Raw genomic sequence first — 16,987 nt, 5'->3', positions numbered from 1 at the left:
CTCCCAGATATCGGCTCCTCAGGAGAGATTGTATTCCACATGGATTGGGTACGTACTGCACACTGACACGTCTCGCTGTGGGATGAGGGCCGGGGAGTCACAGCCTGTTAGCCCTCACACTGTTGTCCCTTCTGGTCCGGCGCATCAGGAGGGTTTCGCTGTTCAGCTGCTTGATGCTCAGCATGTTACTGGAGCAGGAATCAGAGGGTCGTTTGGGAGGGGGCGGCTGGCGCCAGGCTCTGTAATGCCAGCACCTTCCAGGCTAACAGGAGAGGAAGTGACTGTCTAGAGTGTTTCTGTTGTGGATAACTGGGAGCCTCAGCACCTTTCTGACCTGGGGAAGTGTCTAGCAACAGAAACAGCTCTCCCCTGCAGGGATATAATGAGAGTGCCCCCGGATTTTCCTTTAACCCATAACGTGCCTGTCTCTCCCCAGTGGCTCTATCCTGGCCTCACTGGACACCTTTAAGAAAATGTGGGTTTCGAAAAAGGAATATGAAGAAGACGGAGCTCGTGCCATCCACCGAAAGACCTTCTAGCCCTGGGACCTGTCCTCAGTCTCCTTGAAGACTCACTTCAGTTCTAAACTCGCTTTTCTGAGTCCGAGTGTCTGAGAGCTGCCTGTGTGTGTGTGTGTGCGCCAGCATGCCCCGATGTCACTGAGCAAAGACAACAGCAGCAGGAGGGTTGTATTAGTACTACTAACTTCTTATTTTTTTATTTTATTTTTGTTGTGGTTTTTTTTTAATGGAAAGGAGAACATACCAATCTGAATTTCTCCAAAATGGCTCATTCCTTTTTCATTTCAGTCCCTTAATTTCTGTATCGCAATCACGTTTGTCACTGTAAAACAAACAAGCAAGCAAAAACAAAGGGAACAGCTTATAGAAACTGCCTAGCAAGCCAGAAGGGAACCAACCACTGCAGACTGCTCGTGCAGGCTTTCGTCAGCCCAGCTGCGATGCCTGGATCATCTGGAAACATAGCTGAGGCCCCATAGCTACTTTCTTCCTCAGCAGTGTCTTCACCATCAGTAGGTTTTGGAAGTTGTTTTTAATACATTTTTTATTAAGAGAAAGCACATTCTCAACAGTTAAGCCCATTTGCCCCCACTGGTTTTGGTGTGTGAGTGTGCGTATGTGTGCGTAACTTCTTAGCCTGATGTGTGGGTCTGCACCACAGCTGGAGAAGTTGGTGATAGGACTTAGTTTGTATTGCATGGAGTAGAACAAAGCAAATCTAATCAGCTGTCGTTGTACTAGACGGTTACTCTCTCGTACCTTGTTTTAAATACCTTTTCTCCTCTGGAAGCAAGTGCCCTGGAATGGGGGTGAAGGCACTTGTGTGTTCCCCTTCAACCTGCCAAGATTTACAGTGCTGAGTTCTCATGTTCTTTCTCTGTAAAGAGTCCAGGCTGTTTCCCTCCTTCCTGCCACGTCAGGGCAAAGGGAGCATGTGTTTGCAGCCAGGCATAACTCTTGTGTACTTTATCCATTCTGGGGCAAAATAATAATTGGAAAGGTGCATTGTAATGTAAGAATTGTTTTATTTATTGAAATGTCTGAAGATATCTCAAATACTGACCACAGCACCTGGGAATTACGCTTTGGGTCTTCTTTGAATGCCAGCTGTCTATTGTTTGATGTTGACACTGCATACAGCACACACGCTTAGCCGAATGGCCAGCCAGCCCTGCGACACCACCCAGTAACTGCTCTTTAGGGAGTATGGCTGTTCTCGATGAATATGCTAAATGAGAGGACGATAAACTACCAGGACGTTGGTGTGAGCAGCAGGTTTGCGAGCAGGAAGCTGTTGCAATGGCTGTCTTCTACTGTACAGCATATGCCTTTCCGCTCCCCTGGCGGCTCCTTTGCCATGGCGTAAAGCTCTTGCCTCGTAAAAGCTCTACTGCTTTTACAGCCACGGGCAGGCCTACAGACCTGCTTGTGTTGGGGCATGCCACCGTTTCCCCTTGAAGTTTTTCTTACGCATTATTTGGTGCTCTCTTGGGTTTTTTTCCCCTTGTTAATTTTCTGCCGTACCTGGCAGTAGCAGTGGAGCTGGAGTTGCTCGGTGGCAGTTCCTCCGTTCCCCTCCCCCTGTTCGTTGCCATGCATCACCGCGGGGTCACTCTCAAGCGCAGAGGTGGGGTGAGAGCTGGAGGGCTGCTGCATTGCCCCAGCCGAGATGAATGTAAGCAGCGTGTTGTACCTGTGGGAACCATGATCTCAGGGCTCACCACTGGGCTTGGAGAGGCTGTAGGCAGGTGTGGTAGCGGTTTCTTCCCAGCTGAGGCCACGTGGTTCTTCACCTACCCCACTCAGAGCAGACTGTTTTTGAAGCAAGAACCTGTCAGGTAGAGAAGAGCCAACAATGCTCAGCCTTCTGCTGGAAAATCGGTTGCATTCTTGCTGGTGTGCTGCAGTATGCAGAGGGGAAGCAGCAAAACCCCTCAGTTCAGTTACCACATGCCCCAGGCAGTGCCAGTGCTCCTCCCTCCCCCCGCAGCCCCTCTGCTGGCCTTGCAGAAGCAGCAGTGCTCCATTTTGTAACCTGCAGTGACCGGACAGAAAGGTGCCGTCACCAATCTAGCATTTGTTTGATCTGCCTGACTGTTCCCTTGCACACTGTCCAAACCATGTTGCCTGGTGGTGCCCAGCATACTTAAATAAAGTCATTCATATACAACCCTCAAGTCTCCTGGCCTCATCTTCCCATATTTGCAATTTTAAGGAGGTAACTTGTGTTCTTCTCTTGCCTGCGCAGAATCGTTGCTGGCCAGTCTGCAAGGAGACACCATCTGTGGTCTAGGATTGCATTCCTGGGCTGCAGCCGTGGTCTGCACCGGTGGTGTCCAAAGCTACTCTCAGCAACTGTTACCTCCCTTTGTCGCTGCAGACAGGTGGAGGGCAGCCCTGGCTGAGCAAGGGTGATGGGAGCAACGCCACTGTCATCATGAGACAAGCTGGTGCCCGCCCAGGCGCTGACGGAGAACTAACACAGCAAGCTTTGCTGCCAAGGTGGGCAGGGAGGCACGGGAAGGCGGCACAGGCCTGTGACTGCCCCCAGCAGCAGCTGGGGAAGGAACGAGACAGGCCAGCCCGCAGGGCCTTCCAAAGCAGTAGGGGAACTGGCTTTGTCTCCCCAAAAAGGCCGGTGGCACACCAGCCCGCTCATCCCCTCTGCCCCTACAGAAACAGGGCCAAGCCCCAGCACAGTTTTGGTGGAGGGGAGCAGTCCCCTTTTCCCCTCTACAGCCACAGTTGCGCCCCTCCAGGACCACGTGAACCTAGCCAGTTAAGATCCACCAGCTAGCAAAAAAAAAAATATTGAAAAAAAAAAATCACCCAGCAATATAGAAAAGATCATCTTTAATTTATGAAATGAAGAATCATTCTCAAACTTTGTTAGAAGTCACACAAATAACTTATGATTGAACCATGAAGAGCTACAGAAGCCTCACGGCAGGAATGTCTTGGTTCAAGACAGAAGGCAGCCGCGTCCTGAGGCAAGATGGCAGGTTTGTGGGCCGAGACCCCAGAGGGAACCTGGCACTAACAAAGAACAGCACATCCCTAAACACGCAACAGCTCTCAGAGGCTGCCTGCACGCCCCCTCCTGTGGGCACGCACAGGGGCAGAGCTCTGCTTTGGCACATCTCTCCTGCCTGACCCCAAATGCGCTGCAGGAAGGGGGAAGGCACTCCCTCACCTCAGGGATACCTTTGGTGACTACCTGCCCTGACAGCTCCCAGCCAAAACCGCGGAGATCAAACCACCCGCTCTCTTCCTTCGGTCCATGGCTCAGCAGCCAGATGAGGTGATCAAACTCGGGCACCCTTTCAAGCAGAGAGGAGCTGAGGTGCCTGCCTTTCCCCACAAAGGTAAAAATCTCAACGCTGTGACTACCCACCCTTTCAGACAGGCTCAGAAGAGGAACGGAAGGCACAAAAGCAAAACCTGGTGCCTCCTCCAGGCTGTGCTCTCCCCTTGCAAGAGGGGAAGGCACCAGGCTGCCTCACTTGGTCACCTGCCACGGCCCTGGGCAGGGAGGCACTTCCATCAGCTTGGTTCAGGATTGGTTCCCTGACCTCAGCCCCGTAGCCCCAGCCAGCACAGCAGCGTGACAGTGCTGACTGGAAGGGGCTGTGCAGGGGAGAGGAGGCTTAAACACGGGTGACAGGGTGCAGATGAGATGTTCCAGCTCAAGGCTCTGAGCCCAGTTCAAGGCCATTGCCTTTTCCCAGCCCAGCAACTACCCAGTCCCTCTGTAAGGCCACGAAGGAGGGAGCCTCAGCATAAAACCAGCATGGCCAGAAGACCCTGGGAACAAGAAATGCCTAAAAGCAGATTTGGTCCAAGAACCACAGCACTGTATGTGGGAGGGGTTGTGCCAGCTACTGGGAAAGGCCTTCAGGGTCCTCACCCCTGCTCCTGCTGTCCTGCAATCGCTGCCTCGGTCACTTGGTCCCTCAGGAGCCCCCCCCGACTCCACTCCCCAAAGCTGCAGGGCTCCAGCTAGGAGGAACTCCCTGTGCGGTCTCCTCCTGCCCAGGCAGAGGCCGACATGTCTCTACCACACACTGCAACCCAGCACCTCCCTGCTGGGGTGAGGAGCCCTCTGCTCCCTGCGACAGGCCAGGATAAAACGTTCTTGCTCCTGTGGCCAAGCAATCTATCCCCAGCCCCTCACATGCTGAACTTCTCTGCCTTCCCCAGCAACCACCTCCTGGAATGAGTAAACATTGGCATTACAGCATTTCACAGTTGATCTGTAAACATCGGGCTTTCTCAGCCCGCCATCCCTGGTGCTTAGCCTGCAGTCCTGCACCAGCCTGGAACCAGCAACACCCCGGGGAATCAGGCACCCCCCTAGATCGTTTTGACCTCTGGTGCTTGGCCTTGCATCAGGCTTTGGCGCTGAGCCTTCACCCTCTGGAGACGCTTCCCGTGCAAGCTGAACTGAGACCAGCTGAGGAGCTGCAGCAGCGCACATGTGATGGGTACGAAGACGAGGAGGTAAAAGCAGCCCTGTCGAAGAGTTGGCTCCAAGGCTGCGGCAGACTCTAGCTTTGGCTGGGCACTCACCACGTTGCTCAAGGGGTTGCGCTGGAAGATGTCATAGCCTGGTGTCAGAGAAGAGTTTGTGAGACTGAGGACAGTGGGGATGAACCCTCCCTCATCCATTCTCTCTGAGTGACTGGCCTTGGAGATGCAGAGACCAGGCACAGCTTAGCAACTGCAAGAGCCCTCTGCACCCACCCAGGGCACAGGACGTGGTGGAGGACACTGAACTCACAAGTCTGCCCTCTCCTGCCCCACTGCTTTCCCCAGGAGCATCCTTACCTGTGTACGCACAGAGCAGCCAGGTGCCAATCAGAGGGGCAAAGGTCTGGCCCGGCTTGGTGACCAGAGCCACCATCCCAAAGAGCAGCGCTGAGGCTGCCTGCTTCCTACGGTTCAGGACTAGATCCTCATCCACCAAGTCAGTGACTACCAGGTTGAGCAACTTACAGGTCCCCTCCGTGAACACCCGGTTGCTGCAGAACAACAGGCAAAGTACAAAGAGGGACATCAAGAAATGACAGGAGTAGGTGGGAGATCAGAGAACATTGAGAACGGTTCCCTCACATTTAAAATAAGAATTTCAGAAGCCCTGGTTACAGGAGGGGAACACTCTAGCAATAAGCTTTGTGGTACACAAGCAATGCCTTGACCTGCCACACAGACAGGCCTGAGTACAGGACATGCTGGCCCAGTGGCTAACGGGCAGCTGCAGCACACACTGGGGGCTATCACCTCAGGCAGGCTGCCGAGGAGAGGAGCTTGGCTCAGCAGCTGGGAAAGGCTGCTGCAGGCTGCTGCCAGCCCTTGGGTCTCTGTCCTCCTGAGCACAGCCAGCCGATTTGGCAGCGATCCATCCCATGCTTGGATGCTATGAGAGCTGGAAGCCACATGGCTTCTGTGTGACCCTAGCTACTGTTCCCTGCCTGCCACTCCTTCGTAAAACAGAGACAAGTCATTTCCCTTCCCAGGTGGCAGGGGAAGCAAGTGCTGCCTGCCTGCCTGCCTACCTGGCAATGAAGATGCAGAGCAGATACACCTGATCAGGTCCTGCCAGGAGCATGACAACACTGAGAGCCAGCTTCAGGAAGAAGAGTCCTCGCACCACAGCATAAACCCCACAGCGGCGGCAGAGGGACAGGAAGTAGAGGTTGTTGAGATGAGGGGCAATGTAGGAAACGCCTGAGAAGCAACAGAGGCACAAACAGCTTGAGGGACTTTCAGTATCCACCATGCACCCAGGACCAATACTGAGAGAGAAAACAAGGCTGGCTATTGCCAGCAGGGCTGTTGGGGACACAGTACAGAATAGCCCCTGTGCACATACAGAAGGCTGCAGCAGATTTACTCAGTGGCTTTGTGGCACAGCACACACTCTTCCTACAGAGGGAGGCCACCTTCTGTCAGCCTCGTGGGCAGGAAGGAACAAAAGACTTTGCCATTGTCACGCAAGGACTGCAACTCAGCCCTGGAGGAGAAATAAGAGGGACAGGACAGTGTGACCAGACCTGGCCACATAGAACCCTCCCAGGGTAATTCTAGGACCACTGCCCACAAATCTGTGGCAGCCCAGAAATGGTCACAGAGGGAAAGGGATTAAATTCAGGGCTGCAGTCTCTGCTGCATCCTGGGGACACTATCTGGCAGCCACTAATGTCAGAGCAATACCTCCATGGAGTCTAGGCCAGAGTCCAGCACACTGGTCTTGCCTTCACTAGAAAAGGCTCCAGGTTACTGCTGCGCCCAGGAAGGATGACTTGGAGGTCCCAGGGAAGCATGTGGGGCGTGTGCATGTGTGAATCTTACAGCCCAGAGACCAACATGTGAGCACACCTCTCACCAGACAGAGTCTGGGAAAAGTGAATCAAGACTCAGGCCAGGTCCTAACCCAGCTGCTCCCTCCAGTCCCACCTGAGACTCACCAAGCAGGAAGGATCCAGTCGAGACAGATATCTGGTCTGACAGCAGGTGCTCCAGGAACAGAGGGAAGAAGTTGCTGTTAAAGTGGCAGTGAAAAACCTGTGAAGGCAGCATGCAGATGAGCTGGTCAGCAGAACAGCAGTAAGAGAGAACAGAAAAAGCTAACAGCCCTCTGGGCTCTGTTATCCTAAGAGCCCTGTGCCAGGGGACCATGCAGGGCGGGCCTGGGGTACTTCAGCAGAGCAAGAGCTTGGCTGCGGAGATCACAACACTATAGGCTGAGACTGCAAAGCTGCAACACCACCAGCTATGCCCACTGCCTGCCTGGAGTCAGTACTGCTTCCCAGCTGCCCAGGCACCTGCTCAGCACACCGTGCTGCTGGCGCAGGCAGGGCAAGGAGGTGACAGCAGTGACCACAAAGCCTTGGAGGAGGCAGTGGCACAGCAGGAGGGAGAAGGCAGCTGTCTGAGGACACGGATAAGGCAAACAAAAAGCCCTGAACGCAAAGATGCAGATGAGCATCAAAAGCCTGCCTGAGGGGAACTGAGGGATCCCCAGAGAGATGAGAGTTGTGACTGCAGCGCACAATGCTGGGCAGGTTGCCGGCATTTGGTAGTAATCACTGAAAAGGATGAAGAACAGAAATGGCAAAAGCTAGCTGGGAGGTGGATCCAGCTGGACAGTGAGAACAGTGATGTGAGCCTCGGGAAAGCAGAACGGAGGAGCCTGTGCTGACAGCCACGCCAGCAAACTGCACTCCTGAACTCGCTCCCACCATGAGGTCAGGCCTTGCGCTTCTGCACCCCAGATGGGCTGCACAGAGCTCAGCCAGCCCCCGTAATCCAGCCTACGCTGCAGACAGAGGAAGGAGCACCCCACAGCTTAGGAAGTATCCTTGAGTCACAAGCAGGGAGAGTGGCTACCAGCTGCTGAATCAGCCAGCATGTGCAGGAGGCTCCAAGAAAGAAATGGGTGCTGGACGCACCTCTGCCCTTCCTGGGGAACTCACATACTGCTGAATCGCCAGAACAGCCAGAGCCAGTGCTCACCCCCTGAATCACATCACTGCTGTGCCTACCTGGATGAGGTTCATGCAGACAAACCAGAGGAAGTTGCGGTGACGGGAGAGCTGCTGGAGATACTCTGCTAGGGTGATCCTCTTCTCCTGGGGGACAGAGAGTTTCTCAATGCACAGCCTAAACAGAGAGGAGGGGAAAAAAAGCAACCGTAAATCCCTCACACCAAGCAGCAGAGAGCCCCCAGCTCTCCCTGTATAGATGTAGAGCTGTCTCCCCTCAGCTCCCATCCCAACCTTCCCCCTCCCTGGGCCAAGTCAAACCAGCAGAATCTACAACATTTGCTTATTGCTAGCAAGAAGAACAGGCAACAGGTCTTCCAAAGAACGTCTGTCTTCTGAATCCAAAATTTGGATTTCTGTCCATAAAAGCATTCTCCTCTTATTAGCCATTTCACTACGCATACGCTCCCCTTTCAGATCCTGTGGTTAGCTCACCTGGCAGATCTCATGAGGATCTGCTGTGTTACTACAGCACAATGCTGGCAGCTCATAACAAGAGACAAGTGAGGCAGCCCAAGGAAAAGCAAGAGAGCTGAACGGGGAAAACCAGCTGCATCGTGGCCTACCAACAGCCCAACCACTATCAGGTAGCTAAAGCCAGCAAAAGGGTAAGAGACATTCGTTTGTCCAGCTCCATAGGAAATGGGCAGCAAGGTGGTCTCATGCTCAAGCAGGAATGCTTTCATAAGCTGTTTCTGACATTTTGCCACTCACAGACCTCACTGGGTGCTCTAGATATTAACTCATTTCATGTTCCAAACACTGGATGGCCACACAGCAGGTCAAGGCTCTGCCTCCAGTTTGGGCCAGGGGTGTCACAATACAGTTTTGTCCTATTCTCAGAGGGCCTTAGAAGCCAGTGTGACAGAGGTGATTCTGAAAAGTGTATCAACAGACAAGAACCACAGATGATTAGCAAAAGTCTGCCTCGTCCTGGATCTTCCCACACATTTAGTTTGCCGCGGTGCATAACAGAACTCTACAGATCTATGCCAGGCGTTTGGCCCTGGTGCAGAATTGGTGACACTTACTCTTTTAGGGTTGATTCCTCATCCCATTTCACTTTCCCATCAGCCTCAAACCGCTGGCGGAGCAGCTGTGTGGACAGGGTAAAACCAGTGATGGAGCAGAGGGCCAGCACGATGCAAAATATGCGAAAGGAAAAGAAGTCCTCTTTGTTCCACACTGCGTAGGACATGAAGACAGAGAGGGAGCCTATGGCACTGAAGAGGGAGCAGTAGAAGTTGAGGCTAGTCCTGTCTTTTGCTGAAACAGCCAGGTCTGCGAGCAAGGCGTTGTGATGGAGGTCAACCATGGTGAGAAAGCTGTCGTACATGCAAAGGCAAAGAAGGAACTGCAAACCGGGATGAGCCCAGGCAACCCAGAAAGCCAGGAAAGAGATGGCAAAGAGGGGGCCATTGTGGCTTAGCACTCTGAGCCTCTTCAGAACTACTTTGGGGGAGGAAATCTCTGCTCCTGGCCTGCAACAGAAGACAAAAACTTCAGACACCTGGACAAAACCCTGCATGTATTCTCCCTCTCAAGGAAGTCTTTTAAGTGGCGTACACATAAACGCAGCTTTTGCTCATGCAACAAGCACCCACATCGGGTATCTTCTCAGCTAATATGTGACTACACTGTAACTATGTGTTTAAGAAGGCCAAAAAACATGAAGGGATTTTTTGCTCTCCAGAGCAAGTCTCTTCCTGATAGTGCTGCACTGCCTGTGCTTCGCACAATACAAATTATTTCAATGAGTACTTGAAGTTTTCACTAGTTGCAGGAAGCCACACCGTGATTTCCATTAAAAGCCTGACATAAATACATGAGAAATGCTAATGGCCAACAGTCATCCACGACCCAAGGAGTTTGGGAACAACTGGTCTGAGGTATTCCACATAGAAAAAATTGTCTTTTCCCCCCCTGTGTCTACCAAACGATGTACAGACACTCTCCAACACCCCACGAAGAGGCTTGCTCATACAGCAGGGTCTTGAGATTTCAGACACCCATATTTTAGGTTCTGTACCATTCATGATGTTAAGGATTAGGGTCATGTCAACCGGATAGATGTGTGACTTCCTTTACACAGCCAGGTACTGAAATAACGTGCAAAGAGCACTGAACTTCAAAGAGAGGTATTTAATAGTTCCGTGCCCCAGAAACCATTCTCACACTATCATTTTAAAGCTGCCAATTTCAGAACCTCTCCCCCCGAGACTAAACAACTTCCCAGCCTCTACTGGAAGTGGAATTTAACTTACTGCTGTGCGCTAAGGAACACTCGGTCACTCAGCCAGCCAAACAGAGGGTCATTGAGGCTGTTCCAGATCAGAAACACTGTCTGGGAAAGAAAGCAGGACAGTGAAACAAATCACAGGACAAGTCCCACAAGGACACGGTTCTGTTACTGAAGCAAGCAGTGTTGAGCTGACATGGTGAACCAGCAGGAACCACCCCAGCACACCTTCCCTGTCCCACCACTGTTCTAGGACTCCTCTGTCTGGAGCAACTGTCATATTAACACAACAAGGCCAGTGGTTTTCCCTGCTTGTGAAACACCCCAACACCCCCAGAGGAAAGGCAGTCTTAAGAACAAAGTCTCTGGGGCTTCTCTCCTACTTTGTTCTATCTTTATACAAGCAGGCAAAACTGAAAAGCCCAAGTTAACACTCAGAAGGCTCCCCCCTTGCTCCCTCTCCAAAGGGGAATGCTGCTGTTAAAACTAACACTCTTCACACTTCTGGCAAGGAGCAGTCTTGGTTTCACAATTACTTACTCAAGAGGGCAAAGGCCTATGGAAAAGACTAACCTCTCCTATCCAAAAGGACAGTTTATCAATCTTGTAAACAGAGACAAAGGTGTCCACGTAGTACAGGAGGAACACGTTGTGCAAAATGGAAACAAACAGCGACAGGGACCCGTAGATCACTGCAGTGGGCCAATGAAAAAGACAAGCCAACAGCCGCAACCCCATGTTGGTGCAGTCGGTGTTCAGCTCTCTTGATCACCTCCATGTCAGATGGGATGTCTTCTCCCAACACCTGCTACATCTTTGTTGGGGCCAATCCATTGTTGCTCCTGCAGAAGAGAAAAAACAAAATGAAACCAGGTTCAGTTTCTTGAATGAACTAAAGTTGAATCAAATTAATTGGTAAATCTTCGCCTGCAGAGATCAGAATTCACATTGCTTTGAGGAGCTGTTCAAAAGTGGATTGGAGGGGATTTAAGAGAAAGGCTGTCTGCTGCACTAAAGGTGTTTCATTAAGCTGAGGCCAGGCTGCGGCTCCCAGGGTACAGGAGACCCTGGTGAGCAGGTTGCCCTGTCCTTTACCCTGTAATGGTCTTTGTTATCCAGCAAGCAGCGAATTAGCTCCTTACAGCTCTTTAAAGGCAAGGTCACAAGAGGAATCCAGCTAGACAGCTGTAAACAAAGTAGCCTTCAGAAAACACACCTAGTCACTGACATTTTTAGGTAGCAGTGTAAATTTTTAGGCAAATAAGAATGACAACAGCTGTGATGTAATCCCACACGTGCATACTGCTTTCCCCAGGCAGTCACAGCTGAGCACACCTGGGGCTCAGACAGGAGTTATTTATGGCAAGCAGTGTTGCTGCTTTGTGGCATGAAAGAGTCATGACCAGAACATGATGGCATGCAATAGACATGCTGCCATCGTGCGATAAAGGCAACTCAGCAGCTCTTCAGCTCGTCTTGGTGCAGCTTGAATTTTAGGATCAAGTCTCTGAAATAAAGATGCTTTGGTCTGGACAGCAATACGTATGGAAAGAAAACAAGCAGAAACATCAGCCTGTTAGCAGAACAAGTTGCTGTATGTTCACAAGGGGCTGAGGTGTGAGGGGAGGACTCCTCACAACAGCACTGACTGGAGATCACAGCCAGGAGGCAGGACCACCATCCCTCCACGATGCACTCTATAGTGCCTTTCAGGCTGGGCCCCCTCTCACACACAAGTTGCTACAAAGGCAAAACACAAGGCACCTCTTCAGAGGCACTCAAGTATCTGGTGAGATGTTAAGTCAGTGTAAGTCAGTGTAAGTCAGCTTCTCCAGCCCATGCCATCATAAGAAAGCTTGTTCACAGCATATGCACGACGGGTGACAACAAGGTCGCTATCTTAACACTCAAAAGCAAGATAAAGGGTGGGAAGTCACTCCCATTTCAGTCCTCCAGGGTTCCGCACTCACCCGACTCAGATGCATCGTGGGGACTTCACCAGGCAGGATAAGAATGAGCACAGCAGAAACGGGAAACTACGCACCAAGCCAGCCTCCTCCGGCTTGCAACATCAGCTACACCAAGTCCAAGCTGAAGATCAAGGGGGAGAATAATCAACTGGGTACGAAACCTGATGAAACACCAGTCCCATTCAGCATTTCCCAGAAGCCGTGAGTCTGACCACTTCTAGGCAAGATTAGAAAAACAAAAATAACTGTCTGCTCTGCCTAGCCCAAGGAATTCCTTGTAAAAGAGCTGGAACAGCATTTGTTCCAATCAATTACATCACTGGATTGAAACTGCACATCGGCTCCACTCCCAGCCAAAGCACTAGACCTCAACTGGATCCAACTGCAGAGCCCTCGTGGAGCTAAGCATTCTGCATCCGCACCATGCCAAACCCCACAGCCAAATAAAAGGAAGACACTGCTCAGAGAGGAATTCAGCCAGACAATGAACTTCCATAGGTGTAATTGAAGACAGACAAGCCTCAAAGGGAAATTGCATGTTGTATGGTCATGAATTGAAAAGGAATCAAGAATTTGTGATGTATAAAGATAAAGGTTAGGAAGAAGGGAGAGCTAAGCCAACTGACCCACGGATGAGTCCTCTGTCTCTCACCAAGAGCCTTCTACAGAGGACTGGATCAAGGTCAGACGAAGCCACCAGAGTGCTGGGCACCCTCGTGCATGGGATGGAGAACAAGCAGACAGCACCATTTTGCACCACATGAAACCTCAGCGTATCCAGACCTTGACCACTGCGTGCACACCTAACCTCGCTACAAACTTCCCAAGACACAGAAATGAGGTAGACCAAAGAAGGGCAACTAACCTGAGCAAGGGACTGGGGCAGCTGCCTGCTAAGGAAAGACTAAACAGTGGGGACTCTTCACGCAGAGAGGAAAGGCACGTGAAGGGGGACACAAGCGAGGTGCCCTGCTAGGGCAATTCTTAACCTGGGAGTTGACTTTGCTAACCAAAGCCTATTTGAAAGCAAAGCCTGCTCAGGGCTTGGTCCTTAGCGCTGCACTTTACACTGTACCCATCCAAACGATGCTTCACTCAGCGCACGTTGCACAAACCACAGCTGAAGTTTCCAGAGACACCTCATCATTTATATGCCGAAGCGCTGTTTAAAGAAGGTGCAGTTCCACTTCCTCCTTCTCCCTTGTCACTCCCTCACAGATGTGCAACCCTTCCAGCCAGCTGACGTTTCTAAGTGATTTCACTTTGCTGGGATAATTGTTAGGTCATTTTATATGTATTTTCTCTCCCCTCCCCATCTGCAAATGCGCAGATGAAAAGAAAAAAAAAATCATAGCTGTCCATAAAAAGTAGATTTTGCTTCTACATCCAAAGCTCTGCCGTTATTTAAACTTGCCACACTGGTATTTTCATAACCTTTTCCTTGGGATGGAGAATTACTCATGGAGTATGTCAGAACTTGTCAACATTAGGCTTTAAGTAGTAATGGGAAAATGAGCTGCAGGAGGGAATAGCTATCATTCATTCATGCTGAACTTCTAACGCACAGTCATAAAGCAACAAGCTCATAAATTAGAAAGCAACTAGCCTTTATTTGAGAAACTTCCACCTCCGCATATGACATCTGGCTTCTGACAGTGACGTTTGCAGATCGTATCTTTTTGAGAAGGACATTTGAATACTGGCTACCAGGAAAGCACTGCTTTTGTTTGAGAGTGCTGGCGTATAGTGCCTGGAAACACACCACAGTTTGGGGCTCGCACATCTGCTCTAACTTCCTAGCCAGCTCACAGCTGGATTCACCAGTCATTGTGTCCCATGGCAATTCAGCAACCCTCTGGCCTTACAACAAGGCTGAGGTCAGTTGTACTGAGTTGGCAGCAGAGCCATATATGTGAGTCTTGGCCTGAGCCAGTCTTTTAAGCAGGGCCAGATGATTCCTATATGCAGAAGCTGCCATCCAGGAACCTGAAACAGTCATCTGCAGACATGACTGCAGTAACTGGATGACTCTCCCGTCCATTCTCCACTATGTGGGTAATGCAAGCTGGAATATCCCAAGTAATACTTCGGGATACATCTAAGTTTGCTCCAGTTGTGACTACACTGCCTCTGCTACATGTTATGGATTTTCAGTGGCTTACTAGCTAAAGCAGAGGGCCAGACAGATATACCAGCACTGTGTCTCTGCATCTGCAACACAATAAATCCATCAGCTGGATCAACCACCCAAGAGGGGACTATTTCTACACATTTGTCATGGCCAGACAGGACTGGGCTGCTGGCAGTCCAGCCTCCTTCACAGGGAAGCTGGGCTGGAGCTGCACCCATGAAAGAGCTGATGCCCCATGACCCAGCACAGCACAGCACCTGATGCTGGGCACGTCAATTTCTCCCAGACCCTGTAAGTGACATTCTCAGCCAGCAGAAAGTCATGGATGTCTTCTCTGGCCACACTTACCTGTCAGTGACAAGTCTGTTTTGTGGGCACAAACCAGGTTCTGCACACTCCTTCCCACCCCACACACGGTATCCCAGGAGGCCTCCAAAGCACAGACACCTCAGAGGGTCCTGACCCCACGGAGCTACTTAAGATTCTGGCAGGACTCTGTTCAGTAAAAAGTGGAATCCCCCCACAGAGCTATTTCACCGAACCAAAGCGAAAAGTCTCCCCTTAAACAAAACAAAGTCTCAAAATCCTATTCCTAACACAGGAAAGCTCCTACCTAGACACATAATCCACAAAATTTAGGCTCCTCTGACCAAAATTGGATCCTGTGCGCTCTCTTAGAGGTGAATATCTCTCCAAGACTCAGTTTTTCCACCATACTACTGAAATCCTAATGCCATGTTTCCTCAGATAATCCACTTGCTAACGGAGAGTCTCGAGGGAACACCACACACCGTCCCACGTGAAACATTAACAAACTCTCCAACAGCAGACTCCCAGGAGCCTGGTATCTGAACAGTAAAGCAATGAAGCCTTTGAAAACCCGATACCACCTGGATCAGGCAAGGAAACATACCACTTCGAGGAGGCCATGAGGGCGTTTCCCGGTATTGTTTACCAATCCAACAATCACAGATGTCTCAGTATTATAAGAGGTTTGGTAACACCCTTCTTATTACAGGCAATCAGGTGCTTCCGTCACTCCTGCAGAGTTCACACACGTAAACAGAACTGCCACATATACAGCAATTAATATCTTGAACCAGCTGGTAGTTTCTGTGGAGCTGTGTTCCAGCTGAGCAATCTTGTTAAATCAGATCTCATTCCCTAATGAGATTACAAGGTTCGTTAATAGAGGTAACGAGGTAGATCTCATAGTCTCGGAACTTGGTAAGGCATTTAACTTAACAGCACGTGACACCCCTTTTCTAAACAATTCATCGTTTTACAGTGTAAGGAATGTATGTTAGCTGTATTAAAAAATTGGTTCTCCACGATGCTACTGTCAATATAAACTCTAATCCTGTAGTGGACTTCACAGCCCTGGTATGGGAACCATTGCCAGGTAATTCTGGCCTCAAATTATAGATTTGGAAGTATATATGAAACCCTTATTGAAAACAACCAGCAAGAGTGGAACCACAGAAGCTAGAAGGTGGGATTACTACACAGATACTACCCGTTCTTCTTAAGCCTTAATAGGAAGCACCCGGTGAGAAGCACTTACTACTCTGCCGAAGTACAGCAACTGGGAGTTTTGCTACACCTCTCCATCTTCTCACCAGGGAGACTTTTCACCTACAAACCTTTCCCCAGCACCCCTGCTTCAGCCACAAGCCCACACACTGCTAACCAAAGGGCTGAAGGAAGCCCAGCTCCCAAGGCCACCAGAGAGCTCTGTGGCGTTTCAGCTTGAAGAACACAGCGCCAGGTCACAGCTAGAGCACCTGGCGTCCCGTGTGCGGGAGGGCATGCAGGGCGCCCGGCCATGCCTGCCAAGCGAGGCCAGAGCTGGGGACGCCACTTCCCCGGGCACTGAGAGGACGAGCCCAAGCAGAGGTGCCACCGCCGTCCGCAGGGTCCCTCCGTGTTAAGGGGAAGCCTAACAGCCCCGGCAGAGGAAGGGGCAGCCAGGCAGGGGCACTGCCACCCTTGCGCGGCGGGCTCCCGCTCCGGCTCCGTCGCGGTGGAGAGCCTGCTTGGGGTTGTGCTGTGAGGTGACAGGAAGGTGTGACAGGGACATGGCGACCACAGCTCCGCTCCACACCTCCAGGCAGGGTGGGGCAGTACCAGGGCCCCCTCTCAGGGTCCCGGCGCCAGACCCCGACCCGCTCCAGAGAGGGCGAGAGCAGAGGCCACGGCTCACGGGCAGGGACAGCAGGGAGGGAGGGACGAATGGCACCCCCCGGGCCCGCGCGGGCCCGTCCGGAGTGCCGGGGGGAGGCACACGCCAGAGCTCTACCAGTGCCGGAGGGGGGGAACCCCGCACGGGCGGCCCACGCCGCGGGGGTGGATCCCCACCCCACCCGGACGGCCCCGCTGCGCTGAGGGAGGGGCTCCCCCATCCCGCCCGGGCGGCCCTGCTGCAGGCAGGGAGACAAACCCTAGCCAGCACCGGGGCGGCAGAGGCACGGCACCGCACCCGTCCCCTCAGCGCCTCCTACCTGCGTCCGTTACCGGCGCTGCCCTCCCCGCTCCGCCGCCGAACGGCAGGTCTGCGCACGCGCACCTAGCGGCCTCCCGCC

General features: G+C 51.8%; 2 protein-coding genes across 4 annotated transcripts in view; one reads left to right on the top strand and one right to left on the bottom strand.

Annotated features, from left to right (window-relative positions):
- Window positions 1-1,602, top strand: part of ACTR1A (actin related protein 1A) — a 16,168-nt gene extending 14,566 nt beyond the window's left edge. For both annotated transcript variants that reach the window (XM_037399452.1, XM_037399453.1), the window contains 2 exons: window positions 8-48; window positions 437-1,602. In XM_037399452.1, coding sequence (XP_037255349.1) covers window positions 8-48; window positions 437-539 — 144 coding nt within the window. In that variant the 3' untranslated portion in view covers window positions 540-1,602. The remainder of the gene's footprint in view (window positions 1-7; window positions 49-436) is intronic.
- On the bottom strand, window positions 738-16,987 carry MFSD13A (major facilitator superfamily domain containing 13A). Of its 2 annotated transcripts, XM_037399451.1 has the most exons (10): window positions 16,907-16,977; window positions 12,275-12,395; window positions 10,878-11,146; window positions 10,330-10,409; window positions 9,097-9,546; window positions 8,066-8,183; window positions 6,989-7,085; window positions 6,077-6,248; window positions 5,349-5,542; window positions 4,573-5,128 (listed from the first exon to the last, which is right to left on the bottom strand). In XM_037399451.1, exons 3-10 carry the CDS (start codon window positions 11,040-11,042, stop codon window positions 4,875-4,877), a joined length of 1,530 nt encoding a protein of 509 aa, XP_037255348.1. In that variant the 5' UTR covers window positions 11,043-11,146; window positions 12,275-12,395; window positions 16,907-16,977; the 3' UTR covers window positions 4,573-4,874. The 2 variants fall into 2 exon arrangements, with proteins under 2 accessions (XP_037255347.1, XP_037255348.1); XM_037399450.1 differs by lacking the exon at window positions 12,275-12,395 and having other exon boundaries at window positions 738-5,128; window positions 16,907-16,987.

The sequence above is a fragment of the Falco rusticolus genome, chromosome 9 (assembly GCF_015220075.1).
Source record: "Falco rusticolus isolate bFalRus1 chromosome 9, bFalRus1.pri, whole genome shotgun sequence".
Lineage (NCBI taxonomy): Eukaryota > Metazoa > Chordata > Aves > Falconiformes > Falconidae > Falco > Falco rusticolus.
Note: the sequence above shows the minus strand (reverse complement) of the source record. Positions and strands in the feature narration are given on the sequence as shown.